Source organism: Arachis ipaensis, chromosome B09 (genome assembly GCF_000816755.2).
Source record: "Arachis ipaensis cultivar K30076 chromosome B09, Araip1.1, whole genome shotgun sequence".
NCBI classification, from domain to species: domain Eukaryota; kingdom Viridiplantae; phylum Streptophyta; class Magnoliopsida; order Fabales; family Fabaceae; genus Arachis; species Arachis ipaensis.
In genome coordinates, this window is record NC_029793.2 from 8321488 (window position 1) to 8331874 (window position 10387).

The following is a 10387-nucleotide window of genomic DNA, read 5'->3' on the forward strand; positions in this document are numbered from 1 at the left end:
GGGTGGAAACTATGAAAGATACATAAGCAAGGTCTGACTCAAATCGTTTGCTTGGTCTTAACATCGCAATCTTCATTTTAGGAAAAAAGATTTCTTGGGATAGGAGCTGCAGATTCTTGAAGTTCCAATCTATGATGCACTTTCCAATCTTCTTCCCCAATCGCTTAAAAGTTTTACTTTTACAGTTTTACCAGCTTAGCTACAATAATAATAGGAACCAGACTAAACAATACTTTTTTTATGACGTATGCATGTGATTATAAATTTATATAATTGTAATAATAGACAACAAGATTAGGGACATGTACTTTCTTAAAAAAATAAGGTGGATTTTATGGTGTCTTTTATTGTTGTGTTTAAATTGTCTAACTTACTTTTATAAATAAAAAATAAAATGTATAAAATAATTAAAATTTATTAAATATTATTTCTTTGCCTTTTTTAATAAATTAGGCAACACGACTTAAACACCATAGCATTCACCAAAAAATAGAAGTTTGGAAATATTATATTCTTATATTTTACATGAGGAAAATAATATAAAAAAATTTTTAAGTGTACCGAAAATACTAATGTTTCAGTTGTTTTAACCGTTAATTTCAATTAATATATATTATATATTTTTTATAATTTAGATCAACGGTTAAAACAATTAGAACACCAGTACTTTTTTTTGATATATTTAAAGCTCTTCCAATAATATATAATCCTTTCGCATATTCTAAGGTTTGTGATAACGTTAATCACCTGTAAGTAACTAACTCAATGCCTTTGGATCAGAGCACACAATTAAGGTTATATGAGAATTCAACTGCATATTAAAGTTGGGAATGATGTTAGTTGTATATAAAATATCAACCACTAAATTAATAATTAATATAAAATATATATTAAAAATAAATTAAATTATATATATTTATATAAATATATAATAATTAATTTGGTGATTGATTTTTGTTGTTGAGATAGTATTTTTGTAAAGTTGGTATATTACAAACTTGTATAATAATTTAAGTGAACAAAATTAACTTGTATTTTTGTTTTTACTATTGATATTTAGACTCATTTAACTAATAATAGAAAAAAATGTAACTCTCTCTTCTAATATGTATTTAATTTCATAGATTATTCAAACTCAAGATTACTAAAGCTAAATGCTTATTAGTAGGGATGAAAAATAAGTTGGATTGAGTTGAGATTTAACTCAAATGAACTTAACCCATATTGTAAATGTGGTCTAAATCTAGGTTTATTATTTGTGGTAGATCTTTTTTTGGATTGAACCAAATTTGTTTAAGTTAGATAAATTCACAAATTTATTTAAAAACATATTTTATGAAGGAAAAAATTTAAAAACTAATAATTTTAATTTATATTGGTCACCCGTCCAAAATTTTTAACCTAGCCGTTTAACACTATGATTTTAATCGACACTTTTACGTATTATAGGCTAACTGTTGATTAAAAATAAATGTCGGGGTTCGAATGTCGTCTTGTACATGTAGCAATCTATTAGTTAGTAACAATAATTAATTATACTGATCCTCTACCATTATTCTTTTATGAATTATAACTTAAAAAATAAACTTAAATTATATTTTGCATTTCCTTATAAATGTTGGTTATATTTTACTCATTGGCAAAAAAAAAAGTTTAGTTACTTAGGGTGAGTGTTGATTAATGTGCTCGAGAAAACAAAAATAAAAGGTATAAAGTACAAAATTTCTTAAAAAATAACTTGTTAGTAACAAACAAATTAATAAATTTTGGATTTTTATTTCTTTTATGATCATACTAAAAAATATTAATCTATCTAGCAGATTATTCTTTTAAATTTGGATTATAATAAACGAAGGAGGAAAAAATAAAAATGTGGCATTATTGATATTTACCGAATTACCCTTCTCCCAGGGACAATGGAAAGATGAAAAACTGAAGAGAAGAGAGTCATCCCTGTTGAGTTCCCCCATTTTATCGCAGATCTTCAACGTGCACTGCAGTTGCTGAATCTCCTTCTTTTCTTTTCTCTTCTCTTCGAGTCTCTTCTCTCTCTTCTCAGATATGGCGTCTCATGTAAGCCCCTCTCTCTCTCTCTCTCTCTCTCTGCAACATTTTTTGTCACTTCAACTTCAGTGCATCGGATATAGTATCAATATCTTGCTATGTGCACAAATCACAATCTAGCTAAATAATTATTAGGTTTATGAAGAAATGAGCTGAATGAAGATTTGATCTTTTTATGTTGCGGTGGATCTTGTGTGCTCATGAATCATAGTGTAGCTTGTGTCAATGATTCTCAGATTTGCGGTTTCGTGAAGTTCCTGATTTGTTATTGTTTGTTGGATAATCGGGTGATTTGGAGTTTGAAGTTCTGTTCCTGTAATTAGCTGTTCAAATCGTATCTTTCTCTTTGTTCTAATATCAGATCTGTTCAGAACAATGATTACGAGTGTTCATTTGTGATGCTTCGCTTAATAAACTTATCTGGCACCAATGTACTAATTTGTAGCTGGGTATTCATCAGTTTGTGGAACCATGAATCATTCTAATGGAAGAGATTCTTTCATTATTATTTTAAAAGCATTATAGTGTGATGCAAGGTTTTCACACTCTTGAGTTGAACTTTAGGAGATTCCAAGTTTGGATCTCCAAATAGAGTTTGAGTTGAGCTTATGATTCAAGTTTGCCTAAGTTCCATGAGTTTAGATGAACTCTCAACTTTGATTACGTTGGTCTAGTGATTAAACCGATAATTGAAGTGAATACTCTATATATGTGCTATGGTTCCTACATTGAAATCCTTGTTTGTGACTTTTGGGGTTTTGTGTGGCTTTTACAAGTTCAAATGCCATAGATATTGAAATATAGTGGACTATTTAGAGGAAAGTGTTGAGTACAGAAGTTTGATTTTCCTATGAATGCTGTGAAACTGAATAAGCTAATTTTCACAGATCCTTTTCCTATTGTTTGTCAATTTTGCCTCTCTTTGCTTTCCTTTATGATTTATTGCTTTGTTTTTCATCTATAGGGTATGTGTCCTTCAGTGAAGAACATTCTTCTTCTAGACTCTGAAGGGAAGCGTGTGGCAGTCAAGTATTACTCTGATGACTGGCCAACCAACAATGCAAAGTTAGCTTTTGAGAAGTTTGTATTTAGCAAGACTGTTAAGACAAATGCGCGTACAGAAGGTGAGCAAAAGAGCTTGGAGATATACTCATCATAATAAGAAGTCAATTAATTTCTATTGGGTTTTAATGCCACGGGCTATATCGATCTATCATCTATCTATTGTCTAAAATTATTCTTGATGCAACAGATATGTAGTTTTTTGAAGAGGTTATTCAATTATGCATGTTTGTCCCTAAAACTGTTTTTCAGTAGCAGTTCTGCTTATAGATTCCATTTACTTTCACTTCAGAATTAGTTTTTTGCACTCAGTTGTTAGTTGGCCATAATCTTCGACATCCTTGATAATTGCTAGTATATTAGCTAAAAAAAATTAAAAGGAAAAGAAATTAATAGTTCGAAGCCCCATTGTTTAACTGCACGAATGTGAGAACTCATAATAGATATTTATCGAAAAGGGTAGTTATTGAGACACTAACAGTGATATCAATTCTCTATTATACTGACTAATGATATGAATATCACTAATGAGTAATGACCTTAGTTATGTTTGAATATAAGTCTTCCAACAATCCAAATGCTGTCAACAAGCACATTCAACTCTAATTATTAGTGTCCTTGATGTTATCCACTAACTTTCTCATGGAAATATTTTGCTTTAGAAGCTGATGATGTTGTTTACAATCATCCGCAGCTGAGGTAACGCTACTAGAGAACAATATCATTATCTACAAGTTTGTACAAGACCTGCATTTCTTTGTCACTGGTGGTGATGATGAAAATGAGCTCATTTTAGCGTCGGTTCTTCAGGGTTTCTTTGACGCGGTCACCCTTTTGTTAAGGTATTCTTTGTTGTATTTTCCTATTTAAATTGAAACCAATGATGTGAATTTATTTTGCCATATACTCATCATCCTCTGTTTTTCTTTTATCCCTTTGAATGTCTTTTCACAGGAGCAATGTTGACAAGAGAGAGGCACTTGAGAACTTGGATCTAATTCTTTTATGTCTTGATGAAATTGTTGATGGAGGGTGTGTATATATTTCTTTGCCACAAATTCTTTCCCAATAAAGTTTACAACCTGGCTTTAGAAAACATGTTTGTATTGATTTCATTTTTAATCACATAAATGGTGCATCTGATTTTCTGGGTTAGGATCTTATAAAGGAAATAGTAAAAAACAAGTTTTTTAATGTTCTTATTATTTCTTTTACAAAATCCTAAAACCAAGAAATGTTAAAATAAAGTGTCAATTCTTGTAATTTAAAGTGAATAAGAAATGAAATCAGCAATATTCTGGTGAACCAACGAGGTCCTTACTCCTTGGTAATCGACGTTTCTAATAGTTATTTGTTTTTTGCCCTTGAAGGATCATACTTGAAACAAATGGAGCTCTTATTGCTGAAAAAGTGACATCCAGTAGCTTGGATGCCGATGCTCCCTTGTCTGAGCAGGTAATGCATTTCTCTTTCATCTCACTTCAGTTACTGTCACCAAGTTGTACTCCTTTTGACTGCACATTGAGTTTAATTTCTATTCTCTTGTATGCTAACATCTAATCATGCTATCATATAAAAAGAAAACTACTTTGTCTATGTAACGGCATAGAGCATAAATTCTTTTGCAACTGATAATAGTGCATAAAAGCTAATCTCACATATTTAAGGCACAAAAAACATTTTTGACAATATAAACCAAAGTTTGCTAGAGTAGTCAAATTATAGGGTTAGAAACAGGGCAAGATAAGGCCTTACTTTTGTTAGGCCAGGCCTGTTATAGGTTTTTATAAGTATTAATCTTGACCTGTTATTAAACTTGATATGGTCTAAATCCTGTTAGAAGGTCTGAAATTTAAAAATAGAAAATAAAAAAATTTAAAAGAACTTAAATCATAGTATGGTTCTGCAATAATAAATAATTATAGGTACCAAGAGAAAAGATATATTTAGAGTAATGTTTGTTTAATTTTTATCCCTATGGTAGCTATGGTGACTTAAGTGTTGCTAAAATTAAAGTAATGTTTGTTTAATTTTCATCCCTAAGTCCAAACCTACATTACTTTCTGAACCTCAAACATACAATAAGTGACATTTTTGTGAACCCCAATTTGGTTGTGCATTTTTTTTCTCTAGAATAACAGACCGCATATTATTTGATCTATTTTGTAGACACTAACTCAAGCATGGGCTACAGCCAGAGATCATTTGACAAGAACCCTTTTAAAATGATCGAATACACTAGAAACGAGTTACTTGTATTTGGGTAGTTTTTATTTTAAATTTATAATTTTTATGTTGATGAGAGTTTCGTTTCCTGTCCCCCTAATTTGTCTAGCCAACGAGAGCAATGATATGGTTCCATTCTGTGAGTGTTGACAAAGGTTTTCCTTTTATCATATCAATTATTTTTTTTTATTGCACCACTGATTCACTATTATTATTATTTTGTGGAGTGCGGTAAAGAAATTATTGATGCGAATGGTAATTTAGGATAATTTGTTATGCTTAATATACACGAAAATGACGTGACATTTACACCAATTTACGAATTTGAACAACAATTACGATCATTTCATTACAGAGGTGTGGAACTAAAGAGACATTAATAGAAACATATTTGAAGAATTATACTTACATAGAAATAGGTAAGTTATATTTATGTTAGGACAGAATTTATTTAATTTTTTATTCACAGAGTATCTGAATACACTAATACAGTAAGACAAAATAAAGACCTTTTTCTTGAAAAAAAAAAAAAATTGTTCTGTTTAACTTATTAGGTTAGAGGACATGTTAAGAAAACATATTCTTTATTCTAAAAGACTGCTCAAAGCTTTCCCATATTTGGGTGGTTCACAAGACTTAGAGTTTGTTTGAAATGCTAGGAATTAATATTTACTCAAAAGTTAAATTCTTTTTCTTGTTTTAGAACAATTAAAAGTGAATGATTTATAGTGGAGGAGACTAGAAGTATAGGATTTTAAAATTACAAACCCTAGCAGAGAAAGAGTACGTACTCCGTACTCAGAGAGAATGAGAGAAGGAGAGAGCGGGAGAGAGTGTTTGAGGGTGAAACACGGTGAAGAAGATGGCCATGCCATCGAAAGAGATAAGGGGGAGAGTGTGGGAGGGTTTGCATCAGGTGTGAAGGAGGGATCAAGTAAGGGCGACCTTAGTTCCAGGGTGACTTCCAAGATTTCGTTCCGTGACAAGGTTATTGGTTCTACGGTAGCCACAGGGATAAATCGGGCTGAAGCTCTAGATGGGGATTCCATGGCAGTGGTCACTGAAAAACAAGGAGATCCTATGCCTCCAAGAGTTTGCTTCTCCAAAGAGGCTAGGAACATCCTTTCTGAACCATACAAGGAAGCAATTGTGATTAAGGTTCTTGGAAAAAACCTTAGTTACATGGCCATGTTTCACAAATTGAAAGGGGTATGGAGGATCACCGGTGGATATGAAATCTTGGATGTGGGTTTTGGGTACTTTCTAGTTAAATTTGATCGCATGGACGATCGAGAGAAGGTTTTACTAGGGGGGCCATGGATGATCTTCGGTCACTATATTGCGGTCAAGCCATGGATACCGGATTTTAAACCTTGTGAGGACACTTTCGGGGAGACTATGGTTTGGATTCGAATATCTGGTTTGAGCATATGGTACTATCAGGATAAAGCCATGATGAGAATCGCTTCTGCTGTGGGAAGACCAGTCAAGGTGGATCTGGCTACTAAGTTGGCGGAAAGGGGAAAATTTGCTCGGGCTTGCGTGCAAATTAATCTTGGTTTGCCGGTGGTCCAGAGTGTGATTGTCGATGAGTTTGAATATAAGGTGGAGTATGAATGCTTACACCTTATTTGTGACAAGTGCAATTGTTTCGGGCATCCAGCAACTGACTGCAGAATGACCCCAATAGATTCGAAAAGGGTGGATCGAAAGGAAACATCAGTAACCGAGACGGCGGCCCAGGTGGTGCAGCCACAGGAAGCCTCAAAAGAGAAAATTTTTGAATTTGGATGCAATCCCAAAGAGTCAGTGATAGTTGCAGAAATTGGGAAGGAATTAGATGATACGTTGCATGGGAAGGAAGTGGGGTCCCAACATTTGGAAAATGAGGCTGGCTGGACCAAAGTCAGCGGTAAAAGGAGAGAAAAATTGAGTCAATCAAACAAAGCCCAACAAACATCTAAAGATAAAATGCCGGTGTGCTCAAATCAGAAATTGGACCAGAACCGTGACTTTGGGCTACGTATGAGAGGAGCCGAATCAGGGGTGAAGACCGGGTCGGTTAGCGGATCTAAGGCACGCATGTCATCTTCCAAACAGCAAGGGGTGAAAGGCAAAGCTGTCTCCGTTGCGGTGCCGACTTTCACTGCCATTATCAAAAATGGACACAAGAGGTTGCGCCCTTCTTCTTTGCAGAATTCGCCGTCGACTCCAGACTGCCTTGGCGACACCAGCAAGCAGCAAATTCCGGATGTAGTTAAATGTTTGTTGGAGGTTCAAAAAGATGCAACTAGCTTCAATAAAAAGGTTTTTGGCAATATTTTTGTTAAGAAAAGGGAGTTGGAGAGGCTTTTGAATGACGTTCAGATTACTCTGGAAAGTCGGGAGGATCAACAGCTTAGGATCAAAGAGCAAGTTTTGCATCAGGAACTGAATGTTGTCCTTCTTCAAGAAGAGTTGTTGTGGTATCAAAAATCTAGAGAACAATGGGTGAGATGTGGAGACAGAAATACAAAATTTTTTCATCTGCAGACAGTTATCAGGAGAAAGAGGAACAAAATTCATGGGTTATTTTTGGAGGATGGGTCTTGGGCCACGGAGACTACGACTCTAGAAATGGCGGCAAATTCTTTCTTTCAAAAGCTCTTTTCTACAAGGGAGGATATTAACCTGGATGCCATGGGGCCTTTTCCTTACCCGTCTCTTAGTACTGAGGCTTGTCAAAAGTTAGTGGAACCGGTGACGTCTGAAGAGGTTAAAAGAGCTGTGATGACCATGAGTTCATTTAAAGCCCCAGGGCCAGATGGATTTCAAGCAATTTTCTACAAAGAGTACTGGGACTCTCTTAGCAACGATGTGTGTGGACTGGTCAAGCGAGCCTTTGAGGGTGAGCCACTGAATGCGGCTATTTTTGATACTCTCATTGTTCTAATTCCTAAAGTGGAAGTTCCCTCTTCCTTACGGGAGTTTCGGCCTATTAGCTTATGTAATGTAATTTATAAAATTGTCACAAAGGTTCTAGTTAACAGGTTCAGACCTTTCCTGTCGGAGATCATTGGTCCTTTGCAAGGAGGGTTCTGTAACTCTAATCATGTTATTTGGTCTGAGCCTGGTGTTGATCTCCAACGAATCATCCGCTCGGATTTAAGATAGTTTTTGCTTTGTTTCTTTCCTTGTCTAGACACCAAAAAAAAAAAGTGAATGATTTCAATTTCTTTGAGAATTCTAATTTTCATCTTTCTTTTATTTGTAAATGAGATTAAAAGTTAAAACGGATCTGATTTTCAAATCAATTTCCACTCTCTTTAAATTTGAATTCTATTCTATTAATATATTATAGTTATTCCAAATCATGGAATTAAAATTCAAATAAAAATTAATTCTTTTTTAAAAGAAAATAGATTTCTTTTCTCATGTTAAATAGTTTCCAAACAAGCTCTTAATCATCAGTATCTGAAGATCCTATTAATTGATACAAATAAAACTCTCTCAGTACCATTTTCATTTCTTTTCATTCACAAGAGACAAATCTGTGATCTTACCTTAAAAACAAACAATCCTCAAACAACCAAATACATAGAGTTGAGCTTGATTTCTTTGATCTTATGGAAACTTGAGAAAACCAGTAGTCTCACTAATCAAAATGCCCCTGCTTCTTCCTTTGAAGGTGAATCTCTGCTCCTTGATTTGTAAGGTACCTATTAACCAAAAAGTAAAAAGCGAAAAGAATTACCTATCCAGAAAAGAAAAGAAAAGAAAAGAAGATGCCAAGAAAATGAGTTACTATTTATTTAATAAAAGATATGTATCAAACCAGAAAACACAGATAACCAAGCCGACATCTCGAAGCTGAGTCATCTGCATTTCTGTTTGGATCTGTCAATAGTATTGCTTGCAGTTGCACTGCATATTAACATTGAGCTTACTTGGTTGACAACAATTGCAACCGTAACTAAAACTTGTAATCCAAATCAACTATAAATTGAGATTTGACTATTTGAGAGAGAATAATTGCCAAGTAAAAATAGGACTAAGAAAAAGCAAGCAAAAACAAAAAATCAGAGGCACAAACAAAACCTGAAGAGAAACAACAATACCTTCTCATCTTCAAGCTACTAGGTACCGGAGTTGCCTTGTCTTCTCTTTGTTTTTTCAACTTCTCTTGCAAAATTAAAGCCATTACAGAAGATATTCCTGAGATCATGATCATGATTAATGCAATGTCACCATTCTAAATCCTGATTAATCTCCATAAGTACCCAAGGACATCTGCTCAAATAAAAATACAAATGCCTTATTACATAAAATATAGAAAAAGAAAATTAAGAAAGATTAACCAGTGCCTCACAGTAGAGTTCTGTGTAAAACAATGTGTTTATTGAAATTGTGAGTGTTTTTATTCTTCATACCTAGTAGGCAGTCACATGAACATGAACATTTTTCACTTGAATCACATTCTTGAGCGGGTAACTTAGTTTCCGTGGCGCTGCTTTCCTTCCTTATTAGCATTAACACTGCTCTACTTCGCGATTCAAAATCCATTTTCAGTTGATCATCCAACTCGAATCCATTCTCCAATGCAACCAATAGTTTGTACTCATCCACATCTTTGTGATTCATAATGTCAATTGCCAAATTCATCTTCACCCCAAAGTCCAATTTCAACTCCAAGTTCAATTCCACTCCCTGTAGAACACTCACAAGGCCTGAAAATACTCGACGTCTGCAAATGCTGTCCCAATGGAGTGGATCATACCATGCAAAAATAGGATCCGAATTCAAATCCCTGATGGCATTATAATGCCATGTACTTGTATTCCCAACCTCTTTACCATCTGCCAAGTAACCAACATTGGATTTCATCTCCACTAGAATGAGACCGGGACAATACATAGAGAGGTAAATTAAGAGAAAATATAGAAAAATAATAATGATTGTAAATAATGTCAACAATGAATTTAAAAAGAAAGATAAATCTATTCTATCTATTCTATTATATAAAAATCGGATTTCTCTACTTAATGATAGAGATAGA

The 10387-nt window shown here is 33.8% G+C and overlaps 1 protein-coding gene and 1 long non-coding RNA gene across 2 annotated transcripts; one reads left to right on the forward strand and one right to left on the reverse strand.

Moving 5' to 3' along the window:
* On the forward strand, nucleotides 1916-5546 carry LOC107619440 (coatomer subunit zeta-2). Its single transcript, XM_016321733.2, has 6 exons — nucleotides 1916-2073; nucleotides 3029-3188; nucleotides 3821-3968; nucleotides 4081-4158; nucleotides 4497-4581; nucleotides 5296-5546. Exons 1-6 carry the CDS (start codon nucleotides 2062-2064, stop codon nucleotides 5353-5355), a joined length of 543 nt encoding a protein of 180 aa, XP_016177219.1. The 5' UTR covers nucleotides 1916-2061; the 3' UTR covers nucleotides 5356-5546.
* LOC107617112 lies at nucleotides 8767-10065 on the reverse strand. Its single transcript, XR_001614809.2, has 3 exons — nucleotides 9762-10065; nucleotides 9450-9621; nucleotides 8767-9050 (listed from the first exon to the last, which is right to left on the reverse strand). It is a non-coding gene; the product is annotated as an uncharacterized LOC107617112 (long non-coding RNA).